The sequence below is a fragment of the Pseudophryne corroboree genome, chromosome 1, assembly GCF_028390025.1.
Source record: "Pseudophryne corroboree isolate aPseCor3 chromosome 1, aPseCor3.hap2, whole genome shotgun sequence".
In the NCBI taxonomy this organism is placed as follows: Eukaryota; Metazoa; Chordata; class Amphibia; order Anura; family Myobatrachidae; genus Pseudophryne; species Pseudophryne corroboree.
In genome coordinates this window covers 642,188,514-642,202,771 of record NC_086444.1, presented here as the reverse complement: position 1 = coordinate 642,202,771, position 14,258 = coordinate 642,188,514, and the positions used below count along the sequence as shown (strand labels likewise).

General features: G+C 43.4%; 1 protein-coding gene across 1 annotated transcript in view; it reads right to left on the bottom strand.

Annotated features, from left to right (window-relative positions):
• The window catches only part of DGKQ (diacylglycerol kinase theta), a 322,011-nt gene that overhangs the window by 22,981 nt on the left and 284,772 nt on the right, over positions 1–14,258 (bottom strand). The window contains exons 11-15 of the mRNA XM_063914615.1: positions 11,534–11,588; positions 9,638–9,699; positions 9,319–9,469; positions 2,113–2,151; positions 1,008–1,123 (exon numbers count right to left, since the gene is read on the bottom strand). Coding sequence (XP_063770685.1) covers positions 1,008–1,123; positions 2,113–2,151; positions 9,319–9,469; positions 9,638–9,699; positions 11,534–11,588 — 423 coding nt within the window. The remainder of the gene's footprint in view (positions 1–1,007; positions 1,124–2,112; positions 2,152–9,318; positions 9,470–9,637; positions 9,700–11,533; positions 11,589–14,258) is intronic.

Sequence of the window (14,258 nt, the reverse complement as noted above, 5' to 3'; positions counted from 1 at the left end):
TACAAATTTGCTGCTGCGATCAACTCTGAATTAGGCCCACTGTTAGATGCGTAGAGGGAGATGTAGGAGACCCATCACAATGGTTTGCATCACTTCATCATGATTAGTGCAGATGTATCCTTATTCATCTTACAGGATAGAGATTGCCGCGTGCTTACACATCGTGCTAGTGTTCGCCTGCACCCTGCCCCGACTAGTCACAGTGTGAGTATGCGCAATGCTTTGCTATGGAAGCAGGTGCATACACATATGCCCGCGCACAGCTGTGGGCACACTATTCATGGCAAACAAGTTGCGTTTACCATGAATAGGCTGCAAGATGAACATTGACACATCTGTATGTTTAAACTGCTCATAATCGGCGGGATGTAATGCAGTCCGAGCTCGCCGGAGATGCGGGTTGCTGGACGATTTTGGACGTTTTTATAAAGGGACCAGGCAAATCCATGCCTTGTAAGTTATTGCCCCTTTGAAAAAAAAACGTCCGACATCGGTCGGCAACCCACATCTCCGGCAAATTCGGACTGCATTACATCCCACCAAATATGTTGAAATAAATGTAATAAACAAATATATTAAGCTGAGGGTTTTACAGATTTTTTTTAAGAAAGATACAGGGTTATCTAGATCTGGCACACTGATTTAAAATACAACTTGTAGTTAAAATACAAAATTTGCAAGCCCATATTAAAGCATTCAAAAATAAAATATACAGTAGTTATAAGAGGCAGCATATAAGTTTTTTTCCAGAAGTTTTTTCCAAGTAATTTTCTAACAATATTTTAATATTTTGCTGCTTTAATATGTTAGTAATTTTTTATTTTCACAATAAAAACTACATTCTAATTTTTTCAGCGCACCAGATATAGACAACCCTTTCTCTTTCTAAAAATAGTTTTATTGGACACAATATACATACACAGGTGTGTTGGCTACATTGCACACCCTTTAGAAATCTTATGATGTCACAACAATGACCACGGACAGTAAACACAGACCGCACTTACCATAATATGGGGGATTATAACCGCTGTAATCTGCTTGTTGTTGACAGTGGTGTCTTTTACTAGCATAAATATTCGCTCAGCTTCAGAGAAACAAGAAATCTGCAACACAACAGCACCTGGAAAAGATTTATATTGTATTTTGTCATTTCTGAAAAAGATTACACAGAGAATTTGACAATCCCTTTCCTCCTTTTAATTACACGCACTTTAGATCATAGCATCAAAATCCTTACAGTTAAGTAAACACACCATTTATGTAGAAAATGATACTGCAAAAAAGTGTTTTATTTTAAATGTCATATACCAGACTCCCTCGTTATGGCTAATGAAATCTGTCTGAATGGGATGTAGTCATATGACGGGCGGTCTGGATTCCGCCGGTCACTAAACAGACGCTGGAATCCCGATCTCTGGCCAGCCCACCAGTCGGCATGCCGACTAACAGGGACTATTCCCACTCGTGGGTGTCCACGACATCCATATAGTGGGAATAGAACCTGTGACGAGCTTAGGGAGCCACGAGCCCACTGGTGAGCACAGAGAGCCCGAAAGGTGCTCCATTGCGATTACACACACCCCCTACTACCGGCATTCTGGTGGCCGAGATCCAGGGGTCGGTATGGTGATCGCCGGGATCCCAAACACCGGTCTCCTGATACCAACCCATAAGCTTATTTGCGTAATACACCTGAAATATTCACTTTGAAATTAATGACCAATTTTTAACGATTGACTGTCCCTTGGATCTGACAATGGTTATGTTTTGTGTGACATACATACAAAACAGGACTACATGTGGTAAATTAACAAAAACAAAAAAACAATATATACTTGTAAATATTGTAATTTCCCAAAATGAAGTTTAAACAAAAAAGAAATAAAATATTATTATTGTAGTTCCTGAGGGTAATGTGTGAATAGGAAAGGCCATTCCACCATAGCAATATATAAAGAAAACCCCCAAAACCACTGCAATACAATTTGTAGTGAAATTTTTAATTTGACAAAACTAGTTTATAATACGTGCAGGCAATTTAATACTTTATTACAAAACACTCATTGGATGTATACATGGCAACACACTGCCTCACAGGATAAATGTTACCTTGGGGAGCGTAGGCTGGAACCACAGTAACCAAATGTTCTGCAAGGAAAACAACACGTAAGTCCAAAAGACGTATATCTATTATAAGATTTTATTTACACAGCACTATGGGGTATATGCAATAGCGGGCGAATCGCGGCATTAGATCCGCCTCTGTATGATTCGCCCGCTATCGCCAGCCGCAGCCCTGTCGCCGGGACCCTGGTTTCACTATATTCAATGTAAAACTGATTCGCCCCTCCCGCAGGCGGATTCCGGCCAATCGGCGACCAGTGGGCGTACTGAATTCGCCTTCCTGCCCAATGGCTGGAACGGTAAAATCAGGGAAAAAAATGGCGTGGGGTCCCCCCTCCAAAGCATAACCAGCCTCGGGCTCATTGAGCTGGTCCTGGTTCTAAAAATACGGGGAAAAAATTGACAGGGGATCCCCCGTATTTTTAAAACCAGCACCGGGCTCTGCGCCTGATGCTGGTGCCAAAAATACGGGGGACAAAACGAGTAGGGGTCCCCCGTATTTTTAACACCAGCATCGGGCTCCACTAGCTGGACAGATAATGCCACAGCCGGGGGTCACTTTTATGCCGTGCCCTGCGGCCGTGGCATCAAATATCCAACTAGTCACCCCTGGCCGGGGTACCCTGGGGGAGTGGGGACCCCTTCAATCAAGGGGTCCCCCCCCCCCCAGCCACCCAAGGGCCAGGGGTGAAGCCCGAGGCTGTCCCCCCCCATCCAATGGGCTGCGGATGGGAGGGCTGATAGCCTTTGTGTAAAAAAAAAAGATATTGTTTTTTCCATTAGTACTACAAGTCCCAGCAAGCCTCCCCCGCAAGCTGGTACTTGGAGAACCACAAGTACCAGCATGCGGGAGAAAAACGGGCCCGCTGGTACCTGTAGTACTACTGGAAAAAAAATACCCAACTAAAAACAGGACACAGACACCGTCGACAGTAAAACTTTATTACACACTGCCGACACACACATACTTACCTATGTTCACACGCCGACTGCAACGATCTCCGACGATCCGAGGGTACCTGTCAAAAAATTATACTCACCTTCCAGCGTCCGTCCAGAGGTCCAGGTCCAGAGGTAAATCCACGTACTTTGTAAAAAAAAAAAAAACGATCAGCGAGCCATACCGGACTAGAAAGGAGTGTAATGTTTTCACATTACACTCCTTTCTCCCGAATGCCGGGACATCACGTGACTCTTGTCACTGATGCCCCTTCAGCCAATCAGGAAGCGCTATTGCCGTGGCGCTCACCTGATTGGCTGGACGCCGTCTGTACTCTGACAGCGCCTCGCAAAGCCGCTCCATTACTTTCAATGGTGGGAACTTAGCGGCTAGCGGTGGGGTCACCCGCCGGTCAGCCGCTGACCGGCGGGTGACCTCACCGCTAGCCGCTAAGTTCCCACCATTGAAAGTAATGGAGGGAGCTGTGCGATGGCTGTCACAGCGAGCAGCCAATCAGGTGAGCGCAAGTTGCGCTTCCCTGATTGGCTTAGAGACCTGTCAGTGACAACTGTCACTGACAGATCTTAATCGTGGAAAGGTGTCCCATGTGTCAGCATGGGACACCTTTCAGTCCGTTATGGAGCGGGTAAATGCGTTTTATTTTTTTGCCAAGTACGTGGATTTATCTCTGGAACCTGGTTAAGGTGAGTATATTGAACTTTGCTTTTCAGGTACCCTGGGATTCTACATGGAGAAGAGGACCGATGTCGGCGTGTGAACATAGGTAAGTATGTGTGTGTCGGCAGTGTGTAATAAAGTTTCTGTCGACGGTGTCTGTGTCCTGTTTTTATTTGGGTATTTTTTTTCCAGTAGTACTACAGGTACCAGCGGGCCCGTTTTTCTCCCGCATGCTGGTACTTGTGGTTCTCCAAGTACCAGCTTGCGGGGGAGGCTTGCTGGGACTTGTAGTACTAATGGAAAAAACCATATCTTTTTTTTTTACACAAAGGCTATCAGCCCTCCCATCCGCAGCCCATTGGATGGGGGGGGACAGCCTCGGGCTTCACCCCTGGCCCTTGGGTGGCTGGGGGGGGGGACCCCTTGATTGAAGGGGTCCCCACTCCCCCAGGGTACCCCGGCCAGGGGTGACTAGTTGGATATTTGATGCCACGGCCGCAGGGCACGGCATAAAAGTGACCCCCGGCTGTGGCATTATCTGTCCAGCTAGTGGAGCCCGATGCTGGTGTTAAAAATACGGGGGACCCCTACTCGTTTTGTCCCCCGTATTTTTGGCACCAGCACCAGGCGCAGAGCCCGGTGCTGGTTTTAAAAATACGGGGGATCCCCTGTCATTTTTTCCCCCGCATTTTTAGAACCAGGACCAGCTCAATGAGCCCGAGGCTGGTTATGCTTTGGAGGGGGGACCCCACGCCATTTTTTTTCCTGATTTTACCGTTCCAGCAATTAAAAAAAAAAAAAAAAAAAAAAATATTTTAAAAAATATATAAATAATATTTGTGCCTCCCCAAAAAAAAAAAAAAAAACCTAATCCCTTCTAATATAAATAGATCTGCTATTCCCCCAAAAAAAACCACAAAAAAAAACATGTTTAAAATTTTTTTATTTGTTTTCACCCTCCAAAGTGTGGCGGATGGAAAATCGCGAATTTGCTGTCTAAAAGCACTGCAGGCGAATTTCCAAACTTGAATTGAATATGCTGGAGGCGAATTGCAGCATCTGTACCATTGCAGAAAAGGCGAATTCGGAAAAAGGCGAATTGAGAAAAAGCGAATTTTGACGGGCCATTTTTTTGCGAAAAATGACTGCACTGCATAGGCGAATTGATTTTTGGAGGCGAAAACGGCCCGGAATTCGCCATTTTTGCCGATTCGCCCGCTATTGCATATACCCCTATGCATTCAAGCATGAAGTAATTACATACATTTGAGATAAAGTAATTACATACAATGACATGAAACAAAGTAAAAACTGGCTTGTCCAAATGAGCTTACAGTCTAAGCGGTATGAGGAACAATTGATAGTATTTGTTTCTGCAAACTCTATAATAGACTGTGACAAGCCACATCATTAGGCCAGGAAAGCAATTCCTGTACTGCTACTTTGGGGCCAAATTTAGTAACCAGCGCTTTACCTCGTGCTCGGAAACGAATGAACATTACTGGTGGTTTGGAGCTCGTAACCACTGAATTTATCATTTAGGGGGTCTATTCAATTGGTGTCGGTTTTTCCGACAGTCGGAAAAACCATCACGATTCGACAGAAATAGGTTGAATTGCATTCGACCTATTCAATGACAGGGCCTGTTTCTCAGACAGTCGGAAAAACCAGCACTTGTCGAAAAACATGTGGATCAGCGGATTAGCCATGGATCCACATGTTTTGTCAAATTAGCGGCCGATTCAAACAGTATTTTGGCCCATTTTCGACAATGAGTGCGCTCAAAAAAATACTTAGCTGTGCCGTCTCCAGACGGAAAGTCAAGGGTGTTCAATGTTCAATTTTTGATAGAGAGCTCAACCGTGTTCAAAAAATAGGAAAATGATACAGAAGTATACAATGTGTAGTATGGTCGCGTGAAACAAAATGAGGCAATAACGTAGTCTACGGTTTTTGCCGATAGGCTAGTAGGCTTCACTAGGCAATGTGAATGGTCAGAGAATTGGTGATCTTTTTAAACCAACAAATTGAGACAGTGTTCTCATATAAACACACCTGACTTACAAAAAGACAGGTGTTGACATGCCCATAAAGGTATCTTTTCAAGATGTGACGTGCTCTTTATCAATTGGTGGTTGAAGACCAGGATCTAAATGGTATCTGCTATTGTGAGAGAGGGGCGTACCTAACACTCACGTGAGGGACGGTCGATATCCTCATATAGCGGTTTCTTTCCAGGACATCGTTCCAAAGAGGTTATCATGGTGGTTAAATATCCGATGCTGGAATACTCGACCATATATGAAATGTGAAACAGAAGTACACAATGTGTAGTATATTCAAAAAAACATGTGGTATCTTAGCCACTGTTTATAGGCGTACCTAATTTCAAAATTATCAGTATCTTTCTATGCTGGTAGTGAAACCATAGAATTCCTAAAAACACACCTGACTTACATAGAGACAGGTGTCTGGACGCCCATAACAGTATCTTTTATGAGATATGGGGTTCTCTATCAGTCAGTGGCGGGTAGCCAAACTTAAAACAGTGAGGGACGCGTACCTAACACTCACGTGCAAAACGGTTAGTGTCCTCATATAGCTGTTTCTTTCAAGGACCTCGATCCAGGAGTAGTAAAAAGTAAAATTTATTCAAAGTACATAACATAACAAACAGGCTGATCTTAGCGTAAGAGTCCGGCTCTGATGGAAGTGAGAACCGTCTTGGAACAATAAGTGGCCAACTTAGGGGTTCCAAAAAAAAAATATTTATGGCAAGGTCCTACCTTTTTTCAGAGTCCAATAGACAGGTCCGCGTGTGAAGAGCCCCCTCTAACCAACGCGTTTCGAGTCGAGACTCTTGTCTTGAAAAGAGTCTCCTGGCTCGAAACGCGTTGGCTTAGAGGGGGCTCTTCAACAGCGGACCTGTCTATTGGACTCTGAAGGAAGGTAGGACCTTGCCATAAATATTTTTTTTTGGAACCCCTAAGTTGGCCACTTATTGTTCCAAGACGGTTTTCACTTCCATCAGAGCCGGACTCTTACGCTAAGATCAGCCTGTTTTTTATGTTATGTACTTTGAATAAATTTTACTTTTTACTACTCCTGGATCGAGGTCCTTGAAAGAAACCGCTATATGAGCACACTAACCGCTTTGCGCGTGAGTGTTAGGTACGCCTCCCTCACTATTTTAAGTTTGGCTACCCGCCACTGACTGATAGAGAACCCCATATCTCATGAAAGATACTGTTATGGGCGTCCAGACACCTGTCTCTATGTAAGTCAGGTGTGTTTTTAGGAATTCTATGGTTTCACTACCAGCACAGAAAGATACTGATAATTTTGAAATTAGGTACGCCTATAAACAGTGGCTAAGATACCACATGTTTTTTGAATATACTACACATTGTGTACTTCTGTTTCACATTTCATATATGGTCGAGTATTCCAGCATCGGTTATTTAACCACCATGATAACCCCTTTGGAACGATGTCCTTGAAAGAAACCGCTATATGAGGATATCGACCGTCCCTCACGTGAGTGTTAGGTACGCCCCTCTCTCACAATAGCAGATACCATTTAGATCCTGGTCTTCAACCACCAATTGATAAAGAGCACGTCACATTTTGAAAAAATACCTTTATGGGCATGTCAACACTTGTCTTTTTGTAAGTCAGGTGTGTTTATATGAGAACACTGTCTCAATTTGTTGGTTTAAAAAGATCACCAATTCGCTGACCATTCCCATTGCCTAGTGAAGCCTACTAGCCTATCGGCAAAAACCGTAGACTACGTTATTGCCTCATTTTGTTTCACGCGACAATACTACACATTGTATACTTCTGTTTAATTTTCCTATTTTTTGAACACGGTTGAGCTCTCTATCAAAAATTGAACATTGAACACCCTTGACTTTCCGTCCGGAGACGGCACAGCTAAGTATTATTTTGAGCACTCTCATATTCACCATCATCGCTTGAGCGATAGCACCATCTAGTCCACACCACCACAACTCTTTCTGTTCCACTTTTGGACTACCTGGTATAAGTCCACCGTTGGACCAAGAAGGCAGCAATTGGTTTACTAGAAGCGCCATTAAGGATTTCACCCTCCCTTTTTAATTTTCGACAATGCTGGTTCGACTTAAAAAAAAAAAAAATTGGATCAGCATTGTCGAAAACAGGCAAAACCTGTCAGAATTGCCCACTAATTGAATACTGAACTGTCAGATCCTCTCTGTCTGAGAGGATCCGACAGTGATTGAATAGACCCCTTAGCCTCTTTTAAAAATAAAAGAACCAATCTTTTACCTATTACAGGTTGAGTATCCCTTATCCAAAATCGCACATTTTTGGTTCCCCTACTGAGATAATGACACATATGTATATATTATGTATCTATATAATATATCTATATATACACATAATATATAATATATATGTCATTACCTCAGTAGCAGACCCAGAAATGTGGAATTTTGGATAAGGGATACCTGTATTAAAACTTTGGGGCAGAAAAGTATAATGAATGTGATGGTGATCATAATATTGTATAAATATGTAATGGGGGCACCATGTTTATTTTAAAAAGGGGCAATATAGTATGTCCTTCTACACATTCTGCAAATGCAGTTTAAAAAAAAAAACGTATGAGGAGAGGGATATTTTTATTTTATTAATAAATGTATGTTGTGTAGGCAAGGCAGCTCACACTCATCAGTTTGAGTCATCTCTGCTGTTAGGACCATCTCATTTTCTGCAGTCTTCCAAACGGATGCTTGATAAATTGCATTACTAACTTATCCAGTGTAAAAATTGGGATGGCAATGTGTACTAGGCAGGTTTCTAAAACATGGTGAATACCCAGTGATTTCACCTTTTGTAAATCACCGGTTCACTAAACGGCAGGTAAAGCCACCAAAAATCTGCGCTTCTGCAAAACCAAGGATTAGTAAATTTACCTGTATATATGGCTAGATTTTGTACTAACTGGACCTTATGGAAGATATTTTAGTAGATATTTAGTAGATCTTTTAGTATTTTATTTCAGCTAATTACCAAAACCTTTTATACATGCTTATCTCTAAAAGCCCATACACACTAGCCGAGAAAGTAAAAGATCTCGCTCAGAAGGGCCAATCTGAGCAAGATCTTTTACAATCTGCTGTAGTGTGCACACTCAATGTCGTTAACGATGCGCGCTCCTGCGCATTGTTAACGACCCCCTCCTTCGTCCGAGGTCCTTGTTAACGGCAGCCATGCTGCATATGCAGCATGGGCGTCGTTCCCCCCACCCCTCCCTTCCCTGCTGGCATCGGCAAGTGTGTATACACACTTGCCGATGCCTGCAACCAACCGGGTCCCCGCTGCCAATATCAGCGTTGGCAGGGACTTGTTTAGTGTGTATGGGGCTCAACACTTTTGTGGGGCTTAGAAAGTATCACATTTAAATCAGGATGTTTTCATATTATGAGCTAAGCTGTGCAAAACATGCTTTGAAAGAAATCAATCATCTCCACTGAGAAATCGAAGACCAACTGATGTTCTAAATTTACTTGAGAAAATCAGCTCACCCTTAATTCCCAGGGAATCTTTTAAGATATTGGTGTATTCTTCTGCAGAAAGCAAAGGTGGTAAGCCACTGAGCAGTATCTCTATTTTAATGTCAGGCTTTAGATTTTCTTCCAAGTAAAACCTGGTCTGGTTCATCTGCCGTATGGAAGTCTGACACAGAAAACAGAAGCAAATTAATTAAATTGGGTTGCTCCTATTATTGGCAAAATAAACATTTCAGAATAAATACCGTGACTGTTTTATTTGGCTGTTTATGTATCCTGTAGTCAATTACAACAGAGTTATTAGAAACAGGTATCTACTGTAACACGCACTAACCTTCCGTATATCTTTAAGTCTGTCAAGAATTAAATCTTCAATTGGCAGAACCATTCTCTGCACTATAGAAAGAGATGTGTTAGTACAATGTTGTGCAATCACAGAAATGTCAATGTAAATGTTGGGGGGAAGAATACAGCACAAAGTCAGAGGCACCATTTCTATGTTCCCTGCAGGTGCGTATTAATGGCATGGTGACCATTAACCCAGACATTTCCTTGGGGCGCATTTGCAAGATGCCAGGAACATGGCTGCTCCACCATTTGTGGAGAGGTGCTGCCATCAACGGGGGACTCCAGAGAGAAGAGTATTTAAAAAATGGGTGTAGGGTGTGGGCCCCCCTAGACTCCGGGACCAGTGTGCAGCACACACCTTGCACACATTAAAGGTACGCCAATATCACACAGTCTTAAGGTACCAATACTTGCCCATCGGCAGTGTTACTGGATCTTGGTCACATTTTGCAAATCTACAGGTTTTAGGCAGCATTATTAGACAACGTACACAGTACAGCGGTCAAAGTTTTACTGTCCATGCAGATCAACAACAGACAGGTCCTGATCAGACATTAACGCAAATTGGTGGTCTTCTTGAACCCATACATACTGGTATTTGTGGCCAATAAAGACTGGATTGGATTTATTACTAATGTTATAGGAGGTCCATAGTAAGAATGAAACTCTACCAATTATATGGACTTCTTATATTTTATTGTATCTGTCTAAAGTAAATAATAAGACATAAATGTATAAAAAATAGTCATGGTAATTAAAAAGACTGAAAAAGTGGAACAGACAAATCATAGGTGGAGGAAAAAAAGCATGAAAGTTTCATGTAAAAATAAAAAAAAGAAATAATTATTTTAAATATATTTAACAAGACAGCACCTGGCTGTTTTTTTTAAGAGAGCCGTGAGTGCCGCTGACAGCTATGTCACACACACACATATATATATATATATATATATATATATATATCTAGAGATATATAGAGACATATATATATATATATATATATGTATGTATATACAGAGACAGAGAGACATGCATACACCATACCTCCCTACTGTCCCGATTTTCGCGGGACAGTCCCGTTTTTTGGGGACTGTCCCGCTGTCCCACCCGCGGGCCACAGTGTCCCGCGGTGGGGGGGTCAGTTGGGAGGCTCTGTCAATCGCTGCTCTGCTTAGCAGAGCAGCGGTGAATAGACGCTGTGCGCATGCATACAGCGTCTATTCAGTGGAGTCAGAGGGAGCATGCCAGCGGCTCACAGAGCGCTGGGCATGCCCTCTCAGTGACGAAAACGGGGGGCGTGGCTCGCGATCGCGGGTCCTCCGCGAAGCCACGCCCCCTTTCCATATACCACGCCCCCTTTTCGGGAGCGCACACGACTTTGCCGCGCGAGTGTCCCGCTACACAGAAAGTCAAAGTTGGGAGGTATGCATACACACATTTATGTCTATACACACACATACACACACATACACACACATATATATATATATATATATATATATATATACACATACACACACACACACATATACATACACACACATTTTATTTTTATTTTTTGCATTAAGTGGCATTCTCCACGTGGCCAAAAAGACAGCTCACTAGGCAAAACTTCGGCAGCTGGTAGTGGACACTACCAAAACTACAATTCCTTATGACCCATACAACAAACTGTTACCTCATCTTAGCTTAGAGGTCAGTAAGGTAATAACTAAACCCACCACACACAAATAATACATGCAACACTCTCCAAATACAGCAGATTGTAAAAACCAAATGCCTCTCCCAATTAACACAGAGATTGACATTTTGGCATGTATACCCAACGTAGTATATGACATGCATCCTTCCTAATGCCACAAAGCTTTAGATATGAGCTTACCTTGCTTGCTACCCATAAGAACTTCCACCAGCCTGAAATCATCCACATTCTCCTTCTATAAAAACAAGGATAAACATAAACATATATAAGCCTTCTCAAAGTGTGCAATTTATTTACTTAAATATGAAAATATGTTGCCGATCAGATCCCTTTCCAATGCTCCCAATGGCAAAGCAACAAAACAGACAAGCTCAACATGAGCAAAGAGTCTCATGATAGATTGTAAACTTGCATGCAGGGCCTTCCTACCTCTACGTATGTCTTATTACCCAGTTTGTCTTATCACTGTTTTTTTCCAATTATAAAGCGCAACAGAATATGCTGCGCTATAGAAGAAACTGTAAAATAGAAATTTGATACCTAGCGGTAATTCCTTTTCTCGTAGTCCATAGGGGATACCGGGATGTCTAGTATCATGGGGGTCCATGGGAGCCTTGGCACTTTAAATTTCTTCAGAGTGTGCTGGCTCCTCACCTCTGTGCCCCTCCTGCACACCCAGTCTAGAAAAACTGCCCGAGGAGACGGACATACTTTAAGAGGAGGAAAATAGACAAGAAAGTGGTGAGAAACGAACCAGCACACAATCCAACAAGAGGATAGCAACGCTAACCACAATTTGAAAATAGGGACAGCAACAGCAGACCCAAACAAGAACAACACTTACAGAAATAACGAAGCACAGAGGCGGCCACCTAGTATCCCCTACGGACTACGAGAAAAGGAATTACCAGTATGTATTAAATTCCTATTTTCTCTAACGTCCTAGGGGATACCTGTATGTCTAGTATCATGGGGAAGTCCCAAAGCTCCCAGACCGGGTGGCAGAGTGCAAAAACTGCAAAACCGATTGACCAAACTGAAGGTCCTCTGTAGCAAAGGTGTCGAACCTGTAAAAATGTACAAACGTGTTCGAACCTGACCAAGCCGAAGCATGAGCCTATTGGATTGTAAGCCTGACCCAACATGCAATTGACTGCTTCGAAGCAGGACAACCAATCTTGGTAGCGTCATAGAGAACAAAAAGCGATTCAGATTTCCTGTTCTCCGGACATAAACCTTCAAAGCCCAAACCACATCTAAGGACTTTGGCGTAACAGACGTGTCAGACACCACAGGAACCACTATCGGTTGACTGATGTGAAACGCCAACACCACCTTAGGTAAAAATTGCGGCGAGTTCCGAGCTCCGCTCTATCCTTGTGGAACACCAGATAAGGGCTCTTACAGGACAAGGCCCCTAATTCTGAAACATGCCTTGCTGAGGCCAAGGCCAATAATATGTCAGTATTCCATGTCAAATCATTTCCACCCTGTGTAAAGGTTCAAACCAGTCCTATTAGAGAAAAGTCAGAACCAAAGTGAGATCCCACGGCGCCGTGGGAGGCACAAAGGGTGGTTGAATATGAAGGACACCCTTCAAGAATTTCTGGACTTCCAGGATAACAGCCAACTGTCTCTGGAAGAAGATAGACAAGGCCGAAAGCTGAATATTGAGGGAACCTAAGGTAGGCCCATATCCACACCTGCCTGCAGGAAGAGTAAGAAACGACCTAGATGAAAAGTCACAGTAGAATACTGTCGAAACTCACATCAAAGGGACATACGACTTCCATATGTGATGGTAATGTTTTGATGTGACCATCTTCCTGTCTGGGATAATAGTCGAGATAACCTTCCCGAGAAGACCTTTCCTGGTTAAAATCTCCCTGTCAACTTCCATGCCATCAAACGTAGCCTGGATTGACGAACGACCCTTGCAGAAGAAGATCTTCTTGAAGTGGCAAAGGCAAGGGCTCTTCGAGGGACATGGCTAGGAGGTCAGCATACCAGGCCCTGCGAGGCAAATCTGGGGCAATCAGAATCGCCTGAACATTTTCTCTTTTTAGCCTTTTCAGAACTCTGGGAATGAGAGGAATTGGAGGGAACTGGTAGACCAACCGGTAAGTCGTCAGAGCATCCACCGCTGCAGCCAGACGATCCCTCGTCCTGAAACAATAAAGCAGCAGCTTCTTGTTGATCAAAAAAGTCATCATGTCGATTTGCGGACAGTACCACTGATGAATCAGCAGCTGAAACACCTGCGGGTGAAGGCCCCATTCCCCCGGGTGCAGATCGTGTCTGCTGAGGAAATCTGCTTCCCAGTTGTCCACTCCCGAATTAATATGGCCGACATGGCCCTGGCATTGCGTTCCGCCTAGAGGAGTACCTCGACACCTCTCGCATTGTGACCCTGCTTTTGTTCCTCCCTGTCGGTTTATGTACGCCACAGCCATGGCGTTGTCCGACTGGACCTGTATGGCCTGATGTTGAAGTAGAGAAGAGGCCTATAGAAGGGCACTGTAAACCGCCCTGGGTTCCAGAATATTTATAGGAAGGTGTGAGGATATTGGGTTCAAAATCACTCAGTCACGGTGGTAGATGAAAAACCAACAGTGGTTTATTAACAGAATAGGTTATAACACAGTTCAGCACACTTCTGTGATCCAATTCTACACGACAATTCCCTCCTGGAGCTCTTGACAGAACATTACTTCTTAGTCAGTCTCCTGCCTCTCTCTCACCTCCCCTGTTTGCTATTATCAAGCCTTTGTCTTTTCTACAATAAGGCGACACCCCCAGAACAGTTTCACATGCCCAGGCATGTCCCCTAGGCCACAATAGATGTTAACTAAAGTAACCTTACTTAATCTGATTGTGTGGCCTGGAATCCATTGTGTGGGAAAGA